The sequence below is a fragment of the Lepisosteus platostomus genome, chromosome 1 (genome assembly GCF_059453375.1).
Source record: "Lepisosteus platostomus isolate fLepPlt1 chromosome 1, fLepPlt1.hap1, whole genome shotgun sequence".
NCBI lineage: Eukaryota > Metazoa > Chordata > Actinopteri > Semionotiformes > Lepisosteidae > Lepisosteus > Lepisosteus platostomus.
This window is the reverse complement of record NC_142611.1, coordinates 3766180-3790430: the sequence shown is the minus strand read 5'-3', so window position 1 is coordinate 3790430 and position 24251 is coordinate 3766180. Positions and strand designations below refer to the sequence as shown.

The 24251-nt window shown below is 41.0% G+C and overlaps 1 protein-coding gene across 2 annotated transcripts in view; it reads right to left on the bottom strand.

Annotated features, from left to right (window-relative positions):
- The window catches only part of dctd (dCMP deaminase), a 29948-nt gene extending 16658 nt beyond the window's left edge, over nt 1-13290 (bottom strand). The window contains exons 1-3 of one of the 2 annotated variants that reach the window (XM_088642484.1): nt 13178-13290; nt 8176-8287; nt 1961-2096 (exon numbers count right to left, since the gene is read on the bottom strand). In XM_088642484.1, the coding sequence (XP_088498610.1) occupies nt 1961-2096; nt 8176-8226 (187 nt within the window). In that variant the 5' untranslated portion in view covers nt 8227-8287; nt 13178-13290. Of the gene's footprint in view, nt 1-1960; nt 2097-8175; nt 8288-13106 lie in introns of both variants that reach the window. The other variant, XM_088642405.1, reaches the window with a different exon arrangement.
- Nucleotides 13291-24251: the final 10961 nt, after the last annotated feature.

Below are 24251 nucleotides of genomic sequence, written 5' to 3'. Positions count from 1 at the left end.
ATCTTTTAGGATGAAAGTGCTGCACAAACGTTTGAGACAATTTTCAGACACAGCTGAAAGACTGACTCACTTTCTACTGTCTGTGTTAAGAGTGTTGGACCAGGAGGAGAATAAACAGAACGGAGGTCTTTTTAAAATGTTTTTTTTTTTATGTCAGTACAGAAATGTTGAAAAATTATAATATTGCAGTAAAATACGAAGGGTGCACTACTTAGGACAGATGAAGCTTCCACTGCACGATCTATAGGGAATATTACTGTGATATTTTTCATATTTACCTACCCAATAAAAATCTGTTTTTCATAAATCTGGACCATGCTGACTAAAGTGTATAATTTCTATGTAAATGTTCCTCAAGGTTTTATATTACAGAGTGGAAGAGCCCAGAACACAGGCTGGTTCATGTCCTTTTGCTAATTTAGTCGGCAAGGCTTCACAACTGCACAGAAGGGTTAAAAGGAGCAGCCGAATAACAGCCAAACAAATCCTCTTACATCTTACTTCCTCAGATTCTCACAGCGGCTGAACTCTCTGTCCTAAAGGATTCTTCCAAAGAGGCATCTGCTACCTAAAGAATGTGCCAAATTCAGCTTCTGGGCTGCTATTGGACTGGTTTATTTTCTTGCGAAATGAGCGCTGGCAGAGCTCTAGAAACTGCCCTGAACCCTGCCAACTCAGAACATGCAAACAATCTCACACCAAAAAAAAAAAACAGCTTCAAATTCCAAGCTCCCGGTCTCCCTAAAATCCTTTTAAGCGTTGTCAAAAACTGTTTTACTGCACGTTGTTGTTACCTGAATAACCCTCATCTGCAACGGAAAAGCCAAAAACAACGTGCTTTTAATGTTGCAGATTGGGAAGTATTAGGAACTGGTGCCCTCTTCAGGTTAAAACATCCTACTTCACAGGAATTAGGTGTCTGGTGTAGAACAAGAATTAATACGGTTCTGTGAGATTTAAGTTTGAAAGAGACCTACAAACCCAACTGCTTTTTAATGAGTGTACATGCTGACATCTCGTAAGATATCACAGCAAAGATTAACATACAAGAACCTACAATCTAGAACAGGCATGAAAAGACGGCATGCTACAGGCCAAAGTCACTGATCACGCTAAAACGAGCAGCAGGGTAAAAGCTTCTTGTTTCTGGTAGTATGCAGAATATTTATGGAGAGGAGTCTCATCTACAGATTCGTAAAATATAGATCTGTAGACGTTTTTTAAAAGCATCAGAGCTGATGTGCAAAGCAGGCCTTTCATTTATCCATACACCCCACTTATAATTCCATAAGACACGTGGGTTTACCTAAAGATTTGTGGTGGATTAGCACGACTGGGTTTTTATGGTAAAAGAATAGACTCTGTTAAAAGCTTTGCTATGGCTCACGTTGCTCTGCACTCCAGAAATCTACCTGTCCAACCGGGTCTCGAACCCGATAACTGACGGCACGCAAGCAGATGAGGAATCAGGGGGAGAAGAGGAAAGCGGAATCACAAAACTTGATGGGAGACGTTTAAAAACTAAAAGGACCCCCTTGACATAGCAGGTTCAATCTCCTTCTTTCGGTGGTTCTGTTTCAGAGCTGGTTTTGCCTTTCCCCAGAGGCGAGGTGCGGGACAGGAACAGCTCACTGTCAAACACTTTTCTCCGTTTCCATCGGAAAAGGCAGGAGCTTCTTCAAAATGATCCACCAAGGCCAGAGCTTTCATGCAAGCAAACAAAATACCAGCCCCTGTGGGGTTTTCTTTCTTCCCTCCTACACGGTTCTTACATCTTCTCTAAATCACAGCTCGGGCATCAGCCCAACCTGACCAACCTGTCCGTAGGCACAGTTAGAAGAAAACAAAACGGCCAGCTTCTGTCCAAAAACATTCATCCTTCATACAACCAGACCGCTATCAAAGCCACTTCAGCACCCACGAGCAGCCAGCTTGACGGGCCTCAGTCAGAACTCCTTACCGTAAGGGTATTTGGTATCCAGCTTGTTCGTCGCGGTCCGATTCCAGGGAAGCAGGTCATCGTTGCATCCATTAGGCATTCCATTATAGCCTATGCCCACAATTTTGTTTTCTGGGTTCACAATGCAGGCCCCGACCTACACACAGAGCGGGACACAGTCAGACAGTCAAACAGACCAAATGCCACAAATTCTGTGTCATGGTGGCCACGGCCTTACAATATGCTAGGTCTTGGAGTTTCACACAAGGCGGATTTTACACAACACGGAGCACGTACATTGTTAGTTATCCTCGAGTGCAGTAAACCCTCAATGTCTTGTGCTTCTAGTCAGGTTTTATACCTCAAGAGTTTATCTGCAACATGTACGTTTTGACACAATCAAATTATTTAAAGCACCGAAAGTTTTGATTAAATTATTCAAGTCAAAGTACAAAGGAGCAGCAGAACTACTGGCAGCCCTGTATATTCTACTACTGCAAAATACAGCGTCGTAGGAACAAAATCACCACATGGATACACCTCCTGCAACAAACTTTTACTTGTTGAGAATAAAAAGCTTGTACGTCGGAACCAACGGTAAAACAACGCAAAAAACTTCCCTCTTCTCCTTCTGGTGCCGAAATCTTTATCGGTCCGGATTTAACTGCCTGCCTTGTTGAAAAAGTCCTGACCTGCTGTCCCGTCACAAGAAGATACTGCTCATCGCTTTGTTTAAACTTGGTTACAACAGAAGCTTTCAGTCAGACGATATTTGCATCTGCAATTATGCTACAGTTTAGTCATGGACAGGGAGACCAAAATCAAAATAAAACAGTTTGTGCTGTGGAGCTGAAAAAAAACCAAATATGTAATATAATACAAATATTATGAAGGCTGTAATTTTAGCCACCTATTATTCACATCTACTTGATGCAGGTTCAGAAATGCAGCTGCCAAGCCCAGTATCACAGGGCTGGACTGCTGAGGTTTGGCATGATGGAATAAGCAATCTGGGCTCAATCTCGCCCCACTTTTCCCATAGCTGTAGTAAAACAGCCACTGAATCTTCCCCGGCTGTGTGAATGCAAGACGGAATTGTTCACAGTCTAAGCCTAAGCTGCACCGTGAAATTTTGGTCAGCTTTTCTTCTAGTTGGGGAATCCCAGTCACAGTCGGCTAGTTACATGAACCAGGCTCGAACCTGTGATCACAGAGATCTGCGCGGGCTCAGGCAAGTGCCATTATACAGATTGAGCCACTCAGGATGCCCCAGTTTGCTTTTTAAGAACACTCCGTGAACTAAGAAAAAAGAGGCTTCTAAAAAGTAGTTACGACAGTTCGTTCAACTGCTTTCTTTTGCTACAGAAATTTGCCAAGAAACACAGAGCTCCTGGGAAAATCACCATGTCAGTCATGGTAAGAGGTAACCGTTTCTCTGAATACTTCAGCTTTTATCAAAATAGCTTGGCTCTAAACACAGAAGAACATGGCCCGCTTTGTAAAATGGAAGATATTTTGGCATAGAAGGCACTCAACAGGAAATGTTGTATGTTGGCAGCTCAGTTCCTATTTTGAAGGGTAGACAACAGGAACACAACTGCCCAAATTCATCTCTGACAAAAAAAAAACAAGCTGTGATGGTTCAATAGTCAACAAAGCAGATCTCATTGCCAAAAACTGTATGACTTGTGCCAGGAATCCCCTCACTTCCATTTCAACCATTCATCTTACTTTTTTTTTTACTAAAGTTCAAAACAGTACATAGCACCTGCAGTCTGCAATCTGGCAGTTTAGTTTCAGAGCAACAGGACACCAGTGAAGGCGGACTTAGAAACTGAGAAGGTGGGCTGCAGTTAACATTCCAGAAATCAATTCATTTCAAACACAAAATCAAAGTTGGTTCTATGTAGAATTTAAAGTAAAAAAAAAGTTTCCCGCTGTATCCCACATGCTTATTTTAAATGAGCAAGTAAAATATTCAAAGCAGAACCTGAACTAAAAAAAAATTCACACAAAAAGTATGAGTGACACCAAAATTCTCATGCGACTTAGGCTCCTGTCGGGCATATTTGGCTTTGAAAACCTAACACACATTCTGATCTCTTAGCAGCAATATCACATGATTTTCAGTCCTATCTGACTAAACAAACTTGCATGAAGTCGGAGACAATTACAACAAATCCAAAGCCATGCTTTTGATCATGAAAAATGACACCCATTACACAGGCAGTCAGGACCTGGATTCTGTGAGGGTGGAAAAATGAAAAAAGAAAGGAGAGTGGAAAGCACTCTTGATTACAGAGCAGTTATGTGCAACATACAAATTACAATAAGCGAAAACACTTACAGCAGAACTGGATACTTGAGGGAGGAGGGGGTGAGCAGACTGGCAAACTTTCAAAAAGATCTCCTCCTTGTGTACTGTCAGAGTCTAACCACAGCTAACAAACAAGCGCACCACCAGATTCTCAAGCATACAAATTCTAATATACGACCTACTGATATGTGACTTGACCGTCCCACCGGCGCTGACAAAGCGGATAATCCTTACCTTTGCTCATTTTTACACTCGCTGGGCAAAATATGAAGACCCTCCCACACACGCAGTATATAAAGGGTTAACCACCAAGACCAGCAAGAACAGCTCAAACTGGGTGTTTATTCTGTACGGTTTCTGAAGTGCTTGCAGTCCGAACTCATCCCCTTCTTCCGGCAGGATCGGTTTCTTTCGGCTGAGGCTGGGAGGAGGGTAGCGGAGTGCGAGTCTGAGCCGTGCCCTCGGCCCGCGTCCCTGGTGTTCGGCGGGCTTGAGGTCGGAGATTGCTCCGGCCGGGGAAGGGGATGGAAGTCTGTCTGGTGCTCCTTCAGGAGAAACCACACATCTCCCACCACCGAGTGACGGGATGGAGTTTCTATGATCCCGGCCAGCGAGGGCTCTTGTCCAAAAACCAAACAAGTCTTTCCGGTCTTGTTCATTTGCTAAACAGATGTTTACCTCAAGCAGACCACCTCACTTAAAAGAAGAGAAAGCACAGGTCACTGACAATCTCCCAGGACAAGATCACAGGTCCAGACCTCACGAACTGGAAAATAACCAGTTATCCCCTTTAAATAATGCTCTGAATATTACTTCCCCCCCCGAAGGTCCTCTGTCAAAATGTTTGACAATGATAGGCATCATTTAGAATGGAAGGAATGTGATAAAAATATGCTAATTATACGATAAAAGCTGCTGGAGTTCCACAGAGATTCAGTTCGCAGTTGCTCAACGCTAATGGCAAATTATCGTTAACGATCTGAATACACCATTGCACATTTTATCAAATCTGCCTCATGATTTGGTCACAAACTATATTTATTTTACATCACATGGCATTTACCACAGCGTGCAGTAAGCAATTGAGCATATTTACAAATTTATTTTTAGTGGTAAAGCCTTATGGAATGATTAATCTTTTTAAAGGCAGGCATACAAAAATCCTAACGTTTACAAACACGGTAGAGAGCAGAGCTTTGTAATAATGTCATGGGTAGCACCCGTAACTTGCAAAAGCTATTTAGCCTCTACCTTTTATTAGGTACCATCTGAAAATAGTTGCATTTTAAGGAAATGGCTCAGGCTGCGGTAAAGGTTAGGGTTTTGTTACAAACGCAACTGATCAGTAGTTTGTTCCATCTAAAATGTATTAGATATATATTAACAACAGGGTTATTACCCCTCAAATAAAGTGGAACTGTTTAACCGAAATATGACAGGATTTAGCTGATACTTCAGCCAAACTGTAAGCCACCATAACACATGGCATCGGCCTCATCAAATCATACTTTTCTCAAACTCTAAAATGACTTGATATTATACTGGACAGGACGAGACTGAAAACCAATCTCAAAACTCCTGTTAAAAATAAGTGATGTCAATATGGTGTCATGTCAATACAGTGGATTATCTAAGAACTCAACCTAACTTCAGAGCTACAAGCTTGCTATATATCAATGCTTGGTTTGTTGATGCAAGTCAAAAATGATCACATCAGAGGACATCAGTAAAGAGCAGGTTCCATGCTATGTAAAACTGGGAAAGCAATTCTTTAAGAGAGTCTCTTGCCATAAACCTAAAATTACCAGTGCTTTAACAATGCAGTATATATCCTTTGTCTATTTTCTGTATTAAAATACATATTAAAATTTTTTAAACTACCCTGATCTGTTTAAAATATTTCACTTAAAAGTTCTCAGGAAAAAGAAACCTAAAAATAAAATTACAATGACTCTCAATGTCCAAACATAATGACATTCTGTCTGATTGATGTATATCAAAGCATGTTGCTTTCTTCTATTAAATCAAAAATTATGACACCTCTTTTGTGGAGGTTACTATTTTGACAATAAATACACTGCGTTGGCTACTGATGTTTTATTGGGGACTGAAGGATAGAAGATAATTTGAAGAGACGGTTTCAAGACAAAAACAGTTTGTTTTAAATTAAAACTGTTTAAGATGTTTAATTGAAGGATTACTCAAATACATGTTTAATTAAATGATTACTCAGATTCTCCACATAAATACTACAACACCTGACATGACTGTAAATTGGCATTTGTAAGTCAAGGTCAGGATAAATTACTAATCTGCTTTTGTTGATGCTCTTCCCGTGCTCAATATTCAGCAAAGAGTACTTCAGACTTAATGTAGCTTTTGATCTTCAATTTCAGAAGGGAATATGCTACACATTTGAAGGCAAGTGTGACTCACTCCAGCATAAAAAAAGTCATTTTTAATCAAACTTTTCCATAAAACCATAGATACAGAAAAGAGTATGCCTCACTCTTTTATGAATAATAACCTGCATTTCGTTTTCTTGTCTTCTGGGGGCAAATTGCTTCCTCAAGGTCGTCAGATACATTGTTGTAGTAACGTTGTAGTGAATAAAAACCTGCCTTGGACTCCCACTGTGCTGCATAAACAATCAAGCTTCACAGCAACATGAAACAGATACCAATTTCCTTTCTTCATAAAAAAAGAAAAGGAGCCCTTTTTATCCTTGCTAGTTTTGATCAAGCTGACTCAAACTCCTTTTTTCGCCACCCTGCTTTCCTAAGATCCAGATAACGTAGAGATCTTCCACCACACATGAGTCATTAACCCTTTTTTCAATTCTCTCCTTTTAAAAGACTTTAAGTTTTCTGGCAGTTGGCAGGCACTGCAAGTCCCCTAACTCCCCATAGCAGGTGCTCTGTACCCCACTGCCTGAGAGAAAGACATGCTGAAACCAGAATGGATTACAGGAGCCACAGACACCCTGCTGCGAGACTCTCACACTGAGTTTTCTCCCTCTCTCTCGGGTTTAGGCTTCTCGTAAATAAGCAATATCAGCCTCCCTCCCATCTGCAATACGAGGGGTATTATTTTACAGAAGACAAATGTGCAAAAATAGGCATTCTAGACACTAACGTGTGAAAAAAACAACTAAAAAAAGAGCATGAAAGCATGACAGCTCCCTTAAGTTTTTTATTTTGGCTAAGCAATATTTAATATGTATGCTTCTGCATAGGCGAAGATGGTTTTAATATAAAGAGTTCCCAGCCACAGATGGATGTGTGCTTTCTTTTTTGTCATCTGCCCCTTCCAGGAAACTCAGCAAAAATCTGGTTTAAGAGAAATCTGCGCTCTAAATTAACCTAATTTTTTTTGCCTTTTCCAGCCTGGGGCTTTCTACTAACCAAACCGCATCACGAAACCCGTTTGATTTCTCTGAGCAGCAAAAAAAAAACATTCCTCACAATCAGTTCGGTGACAGCATTTGTTACATCCCCAAACTCCTACTACTTCAAAAGTCTGAACTTCTCTTCTCTCCTTTGTAAATTCGTTTTTTCTCGAAAACCCATCTGCTCTACACGGTAACATCCCAAATTCAAACATGAAATTAAAAACTAAATCCGACAGGGTGCCGCAGTAAATGAAAACTGACTCCTAGACATGCTTACTCACTACACTGCTCATTAATCCCCACATCTCAACTTGCCAGCCAAGCCTAAAAAGCCAGCTGATGATTTATTGGTTTCGCTTCCAAAAGAGCCAGCTACCAGATTGAAAGACTTGATTCGAGTGTGTCAGGTTGGTTAATATTTAATGGTTCAGTTCACATTAAAAACCCAGCCAGCAGGCAGCACACAGGGTGGTAAGGAAGAAGGGAGTCGATATTGATCAGCCTTAAGCCCCCTGGCCTCAGCCCTACCTGAGAGCTTGGATCCTTGCTTCTTTGAGCTGACAGGAATGCAACAGCCATGAAATATTCAGGCCACTCCAGGTAGTCGTCTCTTTTCGTGCAGGGGGCTGCAGCCTCAGACCTACAGAGCACGGAAAAGCACAGACACATCAGTGGGTAACTGTTTAACGCCGATGCCCCCTCATTAACAACAACCGACGGTCCTTCATCTGAGAGGGAAGCCCTTTATCCTGAGCGTCGCCCCTCGCCCAAAACAGGAAAAATCCCGAGCCGATAATCAGATTAAAACGTAGCTGCCCGACTTGTCAGCTGCTACCCCATGATTGCAAGGGAAAAATCCCATTATGCACTGGTCGGCTTCTAACACTCATAATCATATCAAACAGCAGCGTCTGGATTTTTAGGGCCCACATCAGCAATTACTCCGTTATTACTATTCTACACTAAACTTGCTGCTCCAGAGTGCTTATGGAGCACTGTGCTTAATCACCAGCGTAACAGTAATGGCACCAACTAGGCATGTAATAGATAATATCCTATGGAGCTCCTTGCTGTGTGAACAGAGTCCAGAACATGAAATTTAAAAGCAGGACCACCTGCCTGTAAATGAATTGGAATGAGAAAGCTGATCTGTTAAGTATCCGTCTATCTTGGAACCTAAAAAGAAAAACGGGCTTGCAGGAGAAATCTTTCATCCAGCAGTTCAGTCCCCTCAATTGAAATACAAGCGCAAAAAGCAGTAGCGAAGACTCTTTGAACATTTTCTCTTTCGACATCATGGTGCTTGTTATTATTAAGATGAAATCTTTACTTGGAATGAATTTTAGTTTGGATTTTACCAATGGCTTGCTTAAAAACAGTCTTTCTTTATTCAAAATAACTACTAGGATAATACAGAGCATTTTATATCACTTGTACACAAAGCACTAAACACAATGTGGTAAGAGAGACAAGACATTTATAAACTTAATTCCAGCTTCATCTTAGTGGGATTTTCCCCACTGGATAAATATATTTTAAATAACTGTGAGATAATATATATTTCCAACAAATTTACTATTGCTTAGTATCACAAATTATAGTATTACTTCATTGTAACAGTATAATAAGTGTTTATTACTTATTTAATTGTGTTATATAAAAATGATGAGCTACTTAAAAAGACTGTGAGGTAAACCCACCTCAATCCTCACAGCTTCATGGCTCTCCCCCAAGTTCAAGGTGCCATTCAGTTTTTTACTACTAATTCTTAAGAGTCATTTCTTACAGAAAAGCTGGTGACCATTTCATTGCACTTGTGCACATGACAAATAAGCCGAACTTCCGTCCCTTCAGCCTTGGGTTCCAGGCGTCCTACCGTCCCTTCAGCCTTGGGTCACGTGTCACAGGTGTCCTACTGTCCCTTCAGCCTTGGGTCACGTGTCACAGGTGTCCTACTGTCCCTTCAGCCTTGGGTCACGTGTCACAGGTGTCCTACCGTCCCTTCAGCCTTGGGTCACGTGTCACAGGTGCCCTACTGTCCCTTCAGCCTTGGGTCACGTGTCACAGGTGCCCTACTGTCCCTTCAGCCTTGGGTCACGTGTCACAGGTGTCCTACTGTCCCTTCAGCCTTGGGTCACGTGTCACAGGTGCCCTACTGTCCCTTCAGCCTTGGGTCCCAGGCGTCCTACCTTCCCTTCAGCTCTGGGTCACGTGTCACAGGTGTCCTACTGTCCCTTCAGCCTTGGGTCACGTGTCACAGGTGCCCTACTGTCCCTTCAGCCTTGGGTCCCAGGCGTCCTACCTTCCCTTCAGCCTTGGGTCACGTGTCACAGGTGTCCTACTGTCCCTTCAGCCTTGGGTCACGTGTCACAGGTGCCCTACTGTCCCTTCAGCCTTGGGTCACGTGTCACAGGTGCCCTACTGTCCCTTCAGCCTTGGGTCCCAGGCGTCCTACCGTCCCTTCAGCCTTGGGTCACGTGTCACAGGTGCCCTACTGTCCCTTCAGCCTTGGGTCACGTGTCACAGGTGCCCTACTGTCCCTTCAGCCTTGGGTCACGTGTCACAGGTGCCCTACTGTCCCTTCAGCCTTGGGTCCCAGGCGTCCTACCGTCCCTTCAGCCTTGGGTCACGTGTCACAGGTGCCCTACTGTCCCTTCAGCCTTGGGTCACGTGTCACAGGTGCCCTACTGTCCCTTCAGCCTTGGGTCCCAGGCGTCCTACCGTCCCTTCACCTCGCACCAACATGTTTATTGGCAGAATGATCATGCAACTTCTGACATTCTCAGTGACTGGCTAGTGAGTACACAGTCTCCCGCCTTCCCTTCTTTCACAATCATCTGACGACTGTGAATCATCCAGCTACAGCTCTCTTTCCCTGTATGCTCCCTGCATACATCTTGTTTTATATAACTGAAATACTGCACACATTTAAAAGGTTAGCATGACAGGGCTTGCACAGTCTCACTCTTGTGTACCTGGCACAGACTACAGACCATTTTATATCCCAAAACCACAACTGCACTCAACGGGAGCCTGAATGCTCTGTTATTATTGCTAATAAATTTTGCTGTCACTTTTATCCAGAGAGAATCATATATGCAACCATTCAAACAGCTGGGCACTTTTTATTTGGGAGCCTTTCTCAAAACTGTTATCTTTCTACTTTATAATGCTTCATGTTTTGGTATGGGATGGCCCATACAGTGGTTACAGAGAGATAGGCCAATAGATTTAAAAGTCAGACTTATACTTGGTCAAGTAATTTATTTTGTTAGACAGTATGGTGGTTTTGTGGTTCGCTCAGCACCTGTGTTCGATTCCATCTGAAGTGGAGTCCAGGGTTGGTTTTCCCCCACAGTTCAAAGACATGCAGTCATGGTAGGTTAAACTCTCTCCACCCCGTGTGTGTGTGTGTGTGTGTGTGTGTGTGTGTGTGTGTGTGTGTGTGTCAGTCACTTAAAATTGCCAGTCACCCAGTCCAGGTTATAGTCTTGACAGAGAACACAGGCAAGACTCTAGAGAGGAAAATCAGTTTACCAAGTGGCTCAAACTGATAGCTGCCCCAGCACCACTGCACCACCTAATGAAATCTCTTCAAGGGGGTGAAAAGCAGTACTGGGCAGCTGACAGGCAGAAACCAATAATGGCCACTGGCCAAGTATGACTGGTATGAGTACAAGTCCTTCACAGGCACACCAGGCAGGTATGTTGCATAACATCAAGTATTTGGCTAGCATGCTCCTAGTCTTATAGAGGCTTCCTCATGTCCTCTTGGAACTGCAGCATCTCCTTCTGCATTACTTCCCCGATTAACCTCTGGCCTGCTCTGCTACACAGCAGGGGCAGCATAGCAGAGAAACAAGCTGATGGAACAGCTCTCACAGGGGACGGTCTCACACAAAACAATTAACTCCCTCCTGGAGGGTCCTGAGCAAAGCCCCTCTCAGTTACAAAAACAAAGAACCTGCAAACAAACTCAGCGCTCACTTTTTGGACACTGCTGTTCACTCGTTTCTAATACGAAAAATCCTCAAGCTCATTATTTCGCTTTCTCATTACGTCTGCTCGGGTTGTAAATAAATCTATTTGCTTCCCCAATTTAAAAGCAATGCTAATTAATCAAGCCTACCACCTCAATTATTTTCGTTAATTTATTTTGAAATACAAATCTAACAAATGAAGAACATTTCTAACGCAATGCAGACACTGGCATGCTGGTTAATACTGCTACCCCACAGCTCCAGAATCCTGGCGCTGAATCTGATTTTGGACTTTCTTTGTGGAGTTCAGTTGGCATTAAACCAGGTGGTCTTGCTTCCCTCTCACCTCCCAAAAATATGCTGATTAGGTAGACTGCCATCTCTGAACCGTCCCCATCCAGAAAAGGGCCGTCCTGTCTGCGATAAGTGGACAGATTATGTTGCCTTTTTCCCCTTACAACCTGTTTGCAGAGCATGAAACTAGACAGCCCCTGTTTGACTGTAGGCTTTTCACTCCTCTGCGGACTGATAGTCTTTCAAGGTGCTAAGTATTTATTTTCTTATTTACCTTAAATTCTAAGCAGTCCATGCAGAAATTGCGCTGAAGGCAACAAACCTTTTCCCCCCACACTTCAATAATTTCCAGTAAGCACAGATTCCTTAAGAATCACAGTCCAAGCACACTTAACCTGCAGCGTCGATGCGCAGAGGTCGAAGCAGTATTTTGATTTTAAATCTTGAAGCAAAAAATATCCCTAGCACAACTAAGATGTAGAATTCACTTAAAAGACGTATAAAATCCCACCCAGTCAGCTACTGCATTAGGTACTTTTGGAAATCTCAGAGCACGTTGTCATTGTGAAGAACTGAATTTCTGAAACTAAATTATTTCCCTATTTAATTCCATTCAGGTCCGGACATTGACAACCCCGTCCGCTTGTAGATACAGAAGGATAGGGTTTACTACGGAGAACCCTTAGGTGTCGTTCTGCATACGACGGGGGATAAAAATTAATTAAAATAATTAATGAACGAACAAATAAAATGTTGGTTTGATCCTCCAGCCAATATTCCTAGTGACCATGACCGGTTTCTTCACGCATCTGCAACAGGGATTAGTTATTTAACAATCCCCTAGTCCTGCTCGCTATATAAACTTCCTTTCGTTTCATCTCAGCAGTCGAGGATACCTGCGTTTTTGCGATTGTAGATTTACACATCGCTTTGTTCTGAGCGCTGATCCAACAACGGGCATATCTGAAGGATTTCTAAATGCAAATACATTCAAAAACCTTTTAATGTTTTTTTTTTAAAGAAAAACCGCTTTAAAAGTGAACATCGCGACAGGCAGTTTTGTTTAAAAAATAAACAGCGTTCGCTGGGTATAAAAGGCGAGCGTTTTAAAATGTCACAAAACAGGAAAACAAACGCTTTTTCACGTCTCAAATCAGCTCACGATAAACCGAAATCAAACATTACCCATTCTGCACGGGAGCTGCGTTGCAGCGGTCTTGCTCCATAACTCAATTTTCTGGCCGAAATAAACGCACCTCCAACCTCTTAAAATAGCCTCTGTCTTGCAGGACTTGGAAAAGTAACTTCTGAAATACTTTCCCGCTTTGGCAGGGCTTAGTCAGGAAGTTTACGGGAAGTGATTCAAAGTGAGCTGCACCAGAGAAAGCACTACAAGTCCCAGAAACCAATAGCGCCCGTAACAATAACGTAAAGCAATAAATATATATATATAATAAAAATAGACGGACATGTGCATTTCAATGAGGGTATTAAATGGGACGTTCCCCCAGTGCAAAGCACGCATTGAGGCACGGACTGATATTGAAGAAGAGAATGACCGTTTAGACTCGTTTAGGGAAACCTGCAAGTCGTAGGGTGCAATTGCCCAGGGGAAAGGTGGGGTGATCTTATAAGAAAAAAAAACAACAACTTTCATTTACGTTTTTAAACCTCCTTCTTGTGCTATGCGGGGCTTTTCGGCAGGGTCTGCTCGGGTAGCCCGCGAAAACGTGCAGCACTCCGGCGTGTCCACTGTGGGGCGGTGCTGCAGCTGTCATTAGGGACATCCTGACAAGGCAGCGAACAGAAAAAAAAAACCTGGCATCCCCCTTAGAAAAAAACCGTGCTGTGAATCTCTATTCGGCTGTGCATGCACACAGCGCCTTCATTAATTGCACGTCCCGTTCAACCCATTAAAATAATGCCATTTAAAAAATGCAGCCGTATTATTTAATGCATGACTATTTCAATTTCGAGTTTCAAGTTCAAGTTTATTGTCATTATACTCATATACAGGTATATGGTATGACGAAATGCTATTTAGCTAGCTCTTAGGCAGTAAGCAGTACAAAAAAAACAATGCAATTATATAAGAAAAGAAAGATAGAGACAACAGGCAGTGTGCAAAACAACAACAGGTAACAGGTAATGTGCAACGCAACATCAGATGTGCAAAATCATACATCAACAGAATGAAATAAAGGATATTTATTTGCAGAAATAAAAACGGTGCAAATGAAATGCTTGAGAATCGAAGCTATTCCAGAATGGCTATGGATTGATAAATGCAGAATTACTGTATTAGATTAATTCAGAATAGCTGCATATGGGAATGGTTTTATAGAAGGGACCAGAACGGAGTGGATTGGAATGGAAATATATATTAATTGAAATCCTATTCGGTGTCTTTCAGGAAATATTTAATTCTTCAATTATTTTTATTTATTTAATATCAAACAAAAACAGTTAGAGGCAGGGAATGAAAGAATGATCTGTTTTGTTGTAATCAGGAAAGTGCATGGGCAGCAGTTTTTGTTTAAAGACAAACGTAATACATTCCAGTAGTTCACGTTCAATAACGTTTAAAAAAACGTTTTGAAATATCAGGTTTTAGCCCCATTTATTCCTTTTAAAACTGCCTGTAACTGTAGGTTACTTTAAGTTTTCACAAGACAGAGATTGATAAGAGAGACCAGTTGTTTTCTCGAAGATCCCGAAAATTGTGCAGAGAAGATTGTTTCATTTTTCATTACTTTGTGGATGCACACCCACTTGGGCCTGTGATGAGATCAGCATTTTGGTCTTACTCGTTACCTAATTTGCAATTTAGATCTCTAGGGTCAAATAATACAACACACACAGTAATTGAATTCTTTCCAGTAGATATAGTACTAGTTTTTTAATGCCTCTCAGAGCGGTTTCCTTTCACAGAGGGACTATACAACAAAGCAAAATTAAGATGTGGACCTTTAAATATTTCAGTGAGTGCTTCAGATCAAAGAAGGTAAAACTGTATTTCACTCTATCAATCCATCCATTTTCTAACCACTTTATCCAATACAGGGTTGGGGGGTTAGGTATGTAACGTATTTTATAGCACCCTGTTTTTAATTTATAATTTTATTTAACTGCAGAATGAAAATACTGCTGTTATATACTAGCATATGCATGCCATATTATACAAGTAAATCTAATACTATTAATAAAAAGTGATATTAACACTGTGCACTTTTTTATTTTTACAGCACACACAAAGTATTCTGTATAGTTATTTTTTACTATCACTGCTGTCTACTGTATAAAATGGAATCACATAGCAAATTTCCACTTATCCAATACAACAAAAGGTTGGGAAAACAAGAAGGATCTTTGCAGCTGACACGAATAATACAAGTAGTTTTCAGGATGACAATGGCCGACAGTATCGGTCTCAGAAATCAGACGTTAATTGTGCAGTGGCCAGTGCTAGCTGCTAGTGGTTAATCCATCCAAGGATCTCATTAAGCCCTTTCTTGAAAAAAAAACAAAAACAGGGTTAACACCTTCAACAACATGGCTAGGTAGCCTTTTCCAAACTTTCACATTCTTTCAGGTGTTTAAAATCTTAAAAAGGCATTGGTCAATTCACCTGGGGACCAGTCTGTCCATCTGTCCCTACACAGAGGGCTTGGGAGTCCCAGAACCGCCACCTCAGTCATGTCGTTAGAGTTAACTCCACAGGATGCGTTAAGAAATGAATAGATGGAATTCTTCGATTATTAAGGGCTTAGCAACCAAACAATCGGAACAACAAAGCAAATATGTGGTTGCCTCTTTGCATTCGTAACCTTTGGTGTTGTCCATTGCTGCCTGCTTCAATGGAGTGTCCTTTTCTACCATTACTGTCTCATCTTTTGCATATTTTGGTTTAAAAGATGCTGCTGTGACGTGCTGTTCTCTTCTTTAACCTGACCTTCCATCTTATGTTGCTTGACTTTCCACTGCTGTTCACAATCAGTTTAAAGACAGAGCGGTTGCACTTTTTTTTTTTCTCTTTCATATTGTCTCTGAACTCAGGGTGGTCAATTATTCTTATCGTTTACAAACGTACGGTTAATTAGTCCAGATTGTGTCTTTAAGATACAGTAAATATGGCTGGGCGCTGGGCTCTTTTGTTTTATTCCTATCATCAAACAAGGGAATATGCGCTATAATATCTTCACTGCCATCCAGCAAGGCTTGTATTGACCATGCTGTTTAAAATGTGATAAACAGGATCCGTCCTTGAGTTTCTATCACAAACTGTGGTGGCGCAAACCCACTTTGTTTTAATGGGGATAAAGCATTACTAATGAGCATCCCATCTACAGTATGTTCCTGTTGCCATAATGGATACGCACTGTTCCGAATTCAATTGTGAAGCAGCAAACAGTAACTGCCACAACTGGAGAATAACTTGAAAAGATATGAAGCAGATGCTGCCCATTGTAAAACTAATTAGCACCTTTACAGCTCCTCATAGTCTGAGAGTGATCCCCTCAGCAGCATGCTTATTAAAGTTTTTTTTCCCTTTGACTGTAGCAGTGCAGACTTCGATGGGCAATCATTTCAGGAAATTAGAGCAGAGTATTGCTGATATTAGATGAGTCACTAAGTCAATAAATGGATGTTTTATTCCAATGTACTGTTACCACTTCGGAGGAATGCTTGGAGGCACTGGATATAATGGATGATTCAAGAGGAATTTTTACACTTTTAAAATGTAATACTCGGTGCCATTATGGATCCATAAACATCTCAATAAAGTGTTTTTTCCATCTCAGTAATAGTTGTACAACAACCATATAACTTCATATTTTCGCTGCAATGATTCATGACCTCTGTCATGCACCAATGAATCCAGACCTTCCCACAGAGCAACTGAAAGCTGAGTTATATCTCATCTGTCCTCAAGGCACGTTTCCAAAAAGTCTTTTATTCTGCAAGCTATTACTCAAATCATATAATTCTAGGCATGCACAAATATTAATTTTCCTTCTCATTATTCCTGCCTTAGCTGCTCTGCTGAGAGGCTTTCAAATCCTACAAGGACACAAATATTTATCTAAACTAAAATTTTACTGCCTTGTAAACACCCAAGTAAGGATACGATTCTAAAATATGTGTGGACATTTCAGGCACCTAACACCACAGGGCAGTATTCAGTATTTGTGGGTTGCTGGTTAAAGCATTTTCATTGGGAGATAGCAATCAAATACCTTAAAGAAGTGGTTATCAGGAATTAGTAGTCTTCAATTGTTAGAAATTGAATTTGTACAAAAGATACATTTTTCCCTGCATGTTTGCAATCATGCAAAATGATTCCATCACTGGTAACAAATTAAGGCTTTGTTTTATCCAGTGTGTGTTCAAAGCTTTAAGGACTCTGGAACAGGTGTTGATTGCTCTCCCTGAATTACATTTTTTCAATACAAATACTGAATATAAGCAAAAGTTTTGCTTTTAAAACTTGGATAATGGCCTATGTTGATTGAAACATGGCCTTCTGAAAGTCTCAATAGGTTAGTTCATTTTTGTATTTTATTTAAGATAATTAGTGCTAGGGAGGTTTGATGTAAAAAAAGGCAGCAATGCTTTTTTTTCTTAAGTCAGCACCATCATCTTTTGACTTTGCATTAAATGCCAACTGAAAATCAGGCAAACAGCTCCCATGTACTTGATTTCCATATTGGATCTTTGAATATTACTGTAACTCCAACTTACTACATTTTCTTTGAGAAATATATGGTACCAATACACAAATCAACTGATATGACAGCATTTTTGTGATGCAATTATTTGGGCAACATTGCCCTCTTATAAAAAGTGCTGTGTTATTGTGCCTACACTGCATGGAGCCTTTCCAAAGATCTAAATCTGAGAAACAGTGCTTTTTGGAAACTCACAACAAATGTTGATAGCTAGGTGAGAATCTTTTTAACACTCTTAAAACCATGGGCAGATAGTTAAAACTGCTGTTACAGTATGTCCAGGCCTGTACTTAGTAAAATTAACTGTGCATTATTAAACACTGTTTGCATCCAAACACAGGATCACATTGTCAGCTTCAGAATCAAAACTCTTATTTGTAAACTCTTATGTATGATTTTTTGAAGATATAACTTAATTCTTCATTCCTGTAAGAATTGCTACTTAAGAATTCCATTTTCAAAAATTGCCTCGCAGTAGAAATGTTTTCCAAGAAAATCTTAGAAAGGCCAGTATTTGTCCAATTATTCAATTTGCCTGCTATCAAGGGGAAAATATTTTAAATAGAATTTGAATAGGAATAAAAGGAAGAAAGCAAAAGACTCTGCCAAATCTGAAGGATATCATCTGTGTCCTGGGAATTAGTAGACTCCAGATTCCTACAATTCCAACATATATCCTTGGTCCTCTCTCCCCCACATTGTTATCTTCTCTTTAACTAGGAAATGTGTCTAAAACATTGACGTGTTTTCGCCTCACACTGTAATCCATTTATATTGTGCTTCTTGCTGTCATGAGAGTGTTGCAGTCAATTGTCAGACTTTTTTTGTCAGTATTTTTTAAGAAACGTACCTTCATTTAATCCTCTGTCTCTGTTTTCATTAAGCTAGTCATCTTTGGATTGAAAAACACCCAGTTCTTCAATACTTAGGTAGCATAGAGCTGAGAGACAGAGTGCAAATCTGGACATGATCTAGAGGTCACTTTTAATTTACTGCTAGTCCTCAAAGTCCGTTAGAGAAAGCATTCCTAGACAGCTGCTTTAGGAATCTGTATTGACAGAGATGCATTGTTCATCTGCTATCTGTCATGCTTCCTTCATTTACAGTAGCTGCATAATATCTGAAGGATATTATCGCTGCCCTGGAACTGTTGAAGGTCTCATATCAAAAGCCAAATAATAGAAAATTATTATCAATAGACTTTAAATGAGCTGCTCCACTGCACAGATTCCATTAATCATGAAAAAGTCAAATCCTTCCTGGTAGAAACTGACACTTTAGGAAAAATATAAATATTTAAAAAGTACTCATACAGTTACTGATTATGCAAGAAAGCTTATTAAACAGTATAAAGCAAGAGTGAAGACAAGAGACACCTGTGATTTAATATGTCCATAATCATAAGAACAAGCCAATAATTTGTGGGATGTTAATTTGGCTATCCTAATTTGACAGAGACTGAGAAAGGAAAAATGTTTTAATTGCACAGCTGTCACTAAAGCATTGTAGTTCACTAATTGCTTTAATGAAGGTGTGTCCTAATAATAATAATTTGAAATGTTTCATAAGATAGGTTAATAAAGCAGTAAAGAAAAGGTTAACAAACAGCCTGGGTGCAACACATTTTATTTTCAGGGGCTGGACTTCCCAGCGCTTGCAACAAGAAACCTTGTAACTCAGAGGCACACGAAGACTATTTTCCAGCTGATCCACCTCTGTCACGGGCCACTTGCTTTCACATGCTTTGGGAATGCCTAGATGTTTGTGGCTGTGTGGATCATGTGGTCTCCAAACCTCAGGGGGAGTCAACAGGGAGTCTCCACTGGCACTGTGACTCAGGGACTCTGCCCTCCTGTATTCTGAGTGCCAACAGAAGGCACAGCGATCCAGGCTTTCTCTGATCCACCCTGTAGCAATGGACATACTTAAGCTCTGTACTGCACTGCCAAGAAAACTGCAAAAATATCTACCTCAACGGCATTAGTAAGGGTGATAATCTCCTAGCTCCTGCACCTACCTCATGAAAACTTGACACCATTTTTTCAGTTTCCATTTTTACTACTCTTATACTATACTGTTCATCTTTGCGTAGCTTTACGACACCTGTATACTGTAGATGCTTCACAACGCATTGACCGTGATCTCACTGTGTGACACTTAACCGTGATTCCACAAGCTATTACAAGTCAAGGCCCTTGAGAATTACTCTAAGAAAGCTGTCTTCTCAGACAATGGCCCCGCCACTCGTAATACAGTTTATACATATATTGTGTACTGGGGCATCTCTCGGAGGAAGCAGGGTTGGGAATAGGAGAATACAGCATGTTCCTGAGGAACTAGAGCATAATGAGCAGAGAAATGAAGCTCAAGCTGCAGGATATGTTATTTTGGGCATTTGCCAATGCGTCATTCATGAAGTATTGAGTCAATCTTGTGGACTTCTTGTATGCTTTCGATTCTGGATTATACATTTAATATTTAGGTATGTTTATCCTCTGGCTCTTTTGCTTACAGTGTTTAGCTCATCATTGGGGATCACTTTTATGATCAATGAAATTATATGACTGAGTGCTTTAAGAAAGGTTTAGTCTCAAATCTTCAGAGTCGCCAGATATCAGTCGTTCTTGGGTTGAAATTTCCACTTGTCTAATGTGCTGTTTGCCTTCTTTTGCATTGAGAACTGCCAGGGCTTTTTTAAAAGTCTGACTCTACTTTCCTGTGATTCAGCAACACGTGCACAGTGTGGATTTATTGGGCTGTTTCTGTTTCATACAGTTTCCAATGATTCTAGCACAGGGAATGCTGTGTAAACTAATTCAGGAGTGTGTAGGGTGAGAGCCAGTCATTATGTAAATACACTGTGGTGTTGGCATAGTGAGAGCTGTTAAAATGGGACCATAATATTTGCATCAGCATTGCAGCAAGGTGAGACAGTTCTTGTGATACACATTCCAAAAGTATGATGTCATCCTTATGGTGCTTGGGTTCACAGAAGAATTATTGTTTTGTATTGTTTGCTGTTCATTTCCATTCCAAAGTTTATGACCCAGATGAATGAAAACATCAAAACCATCGTCATCAGTTGTAAGACGGCATTTTGATCATAGCTACCACACAACAAATAGCATTAGGTACATGAAGATCACAATGCCATCTTCTGTAAGACCTCAAGGCTAGGTCTTCTAAGGCTGGCCTCTGTTTTGTCTCCTGTAAGGAAGCGCTTTGTGTTCGTTTTAATTCAAAGTCTTACCTTGGCACGTGTGCAGTGAGGAGCCTTGCATCTTAACTTCCACCTCAAAAGGCACAGCTGAGCTTGAGAGGTGCAGCAGCTCTTCAGCTGTGCAGTGCAGAAGGTTTTCACAGTAACTAAGTTGATATAACAATAACAATTTGCGATGTTAAGGATCTGGCTAAAGATTTGCGATACTGGACCCGAGTGACAGCAGGATATGACCTCCTCCACCCTCTTTCTTTCAGGATAAAGCCAGAACTCCACCATCCTCTTCATCGGTGCAGCAAGGTTTGCAGGTGAGGTGTCACTGTGATACAGGCTCTTTAGGAAAACAGAGAAACAGATGCTGCCCTACGGGGGACAGTTGAACTTTTTACTTTCCACGCTGAAAACCCAAAGAGAAACAAAAACACAGGGGTGCTATCCAAGCTCTAAGCAGAGCTCTTCTCCTGCCATTGCCGGGCTCTGCTGACACTCTGCTCCCCGCGCCAGACAGCAGATTGTGTAGAGTCCCTAGGGTGACCACCCTTCTTGTTTAACACTGTCACCCGACCAGTCACGGAGGCTTTACTGGTCAGGTGACAGCGGGCACCTGAGCTGGGATGGTGTAGTGGGCACGGGACCTGCCACCTTTCTGCCTCCAGCTGCTATGCCAGCATATACAGTACTTTTGTCCTCCTTCCTTTTCAGTTCATCTTCCCAACAACTGTGCTTGTTGGCAACTCAGAAGAGCTAACAACTATTCTCTCTTCTTGGAGTGCACTGAACTAGAGGCGTTAAAAGCCCCTGCTTCTGCTTGTTTAAACGTAAACAGAACACATCTGGTTTCTCTTAGTTTCATTAAGCTTTGCGCCTTTCTCCTATCCACTGCTGGATGTAGTCTCACATGAGTGCTTCATTCAGAGCCGTTCTGATTGGAATTTAATGAGACACCCTGTCTCTTTACTGGTGTAACATGACTTAGAAATTGTTTGCTCCTTGTAACTTCCGAAGCTCACTTTGGGCTGCCGATCTTTGAAATACTTTGAATTGAGTATTTTTATCAATGGTTGGTTAGCTCAGCGTAATTTATTTTGAAAACCTGTAAATTAATTAATCTTTATAAGGCTGCATTTGCACAAAGATGCCAGATCATACCCATGTGTATGGATTCACATAAGGCGAAACACAGCAGGGTGTGTTTTTTCAGAGACAAGGGCCCAGATGTGAGTGCTTTGGAGAATGACGTATACATCTGTGGGCAAACTGCCTTACCTGTAGTATCAGTCCTGATAGTTAAAATGAATTTAAATTATATTGCACTTATTAAAAAGAATAATACAAAAATGTATTGTCAATATAATGGCACATCAATTACAAAGAAACATGGAGATAAATGAATAACAAATAAGTTATAAAAATGCATCATACTTGCCTATAATATGTTCGTGTAGCCAAATTATCTAGAAGGCATTTTTTTGTCAAATAGAAGCTCTGTGATATGAAACGCAGTTACACAGAACACACACTTTAAGATTCCACACTGTTCAGTCTTTACTAACCTACTGCTGTTTTGATTCCTTCCATGAACATCTGTTTGGCTATCCTCTTCCAGCTTATTCTTCTAAAGTTAACAATCCCAGGAGGTTTTCTCCTTTTGTGCTCTGTCTTTTGAGATACAGCCCAGTGTTGTCGTGGGGGTAATGGTGTGAGAGACTGGGCCTTGTGTCTTGCCAGATTCATTTGATTTCGACAGGACCCTGGGGGCTCTTCTGGCCAAGGAAGATGGTGGCAATTCGTCTTACGCTCCTAAAATCCACAGCGCACTGTTCATTTAAGCAGAGGAGGGGGTGGGGACTTAGGTTTTGGCCAGTGTTTTTCAATCTTTTTGAAAGACGTATTGTTATGTTTATAGCTATAAATAAATATTAATAACATTAGAACAATTACCCGCAAGAGGGGGCCATTGGGCCCATCTGGTAGTCAGTCGTTAATTGAGCCAAGGATCCAGCTGTTTCTTGATAGAAGCCAGAGGTATCGGCTTTAATAACACGGATTGGCAGCTTGTTCCCATCTTCCACAACCCTTTGTGGAAACACATGCTCCATTTTCTCCACTTGAAATGAGCTTCTCTGTACTTTCCTCTTGTGCGCTCGGGATTGAAGTTCCCTGTTGATCCTGGGTTAGGGTACAGGTCAGGTGGTTGACATTGAGGATTCAGAATACCTCAGCCCAGGACCCCATATAATCTTTTCTGTTCAGGACTAAAAAGGTCCCTTAACCCTCTTAGTGCAGGACGTTGCCTAGAGCTCAGGAATCACCTGGTCACTCTTTTTTGGACTGATTCCTGCGTAGCAATACACGTTTATATTTTATTCTTCACAATATTCAAAATTCTAAATTCAAGCGCTCAATAGATGCTTGTACGGTGACGACACAGCCTTTGCCATTTTGACTTCCTGAACTAAAATAACCTGCAACCATTCCTGGAATTCTATGGGACACATTCTTTTCTAATGATGCTGGCCTATGACTTTTAATCCACAGTGACGAGTTACATAGCATGGTACAGCAGTTCAGGCTCTGGCTTAACAACTAGGAGGTTGTGGGTTCAAATCACTGGGTGTGGTACTTTTAGTGTGCTCAGACTACTCTAGTACAATGCTCAGCCATTTTAAGTGGCTGCAAATGTAAGCTACTTTGGGTAATAGCATCAGCTAATTAGTAGAAGAAAAGTATTTTGGGTGGATTCTCATTTCTCTGTGAAGAACGTACAATATTTTGTTCACACTTGGATTATGTAAAAAAAAAAATTAGGACCTGTAGGATGCAAATTAAACCAGCCCTTTTAAGACTGGCAAAGCATATACTGTACTGTATGTGTATGTGAAATCCTGGTCAGATTTGTTTCACGCGTTTCTGTGGTTTTTGTTATGAGCTCAGGCGCCAAGAATTTGTGAGGCACGTTAGTTTGCACGAGAGAGAGAGACATAACGCACATAAACGCGTTCACTATTATTTTGAAGTTTTCGCTTACATTTGATTTATGTCAAATGTTGATGATGACCACCATAACAACAACAAAACACGTTCCCACTTGAACACAAAAAGGAAATGTAAAAACTTAAAAAAGAAAACCGAGTATTGCAAAATCTGTCTGTTCTTCCTCCGCTTTCGCGTCACCGGCAATTAAAAGTTGCTGTTTACTTCAGAGAGGCAGCAGCGGCAAAAAAAAAAAAAAAACCCACCACAATCGTGGAAATGCCAGCAGAAAAACCCGTGCTACAGGTTGTCTTGTCAAAGTTTGCCGCCGAGGAGGGCTGCAGGGGTTAAGCTTGTGGAATGCTGCGCCGAGGAATGTGCATACAAATAGATTTATGCTAATAGTAT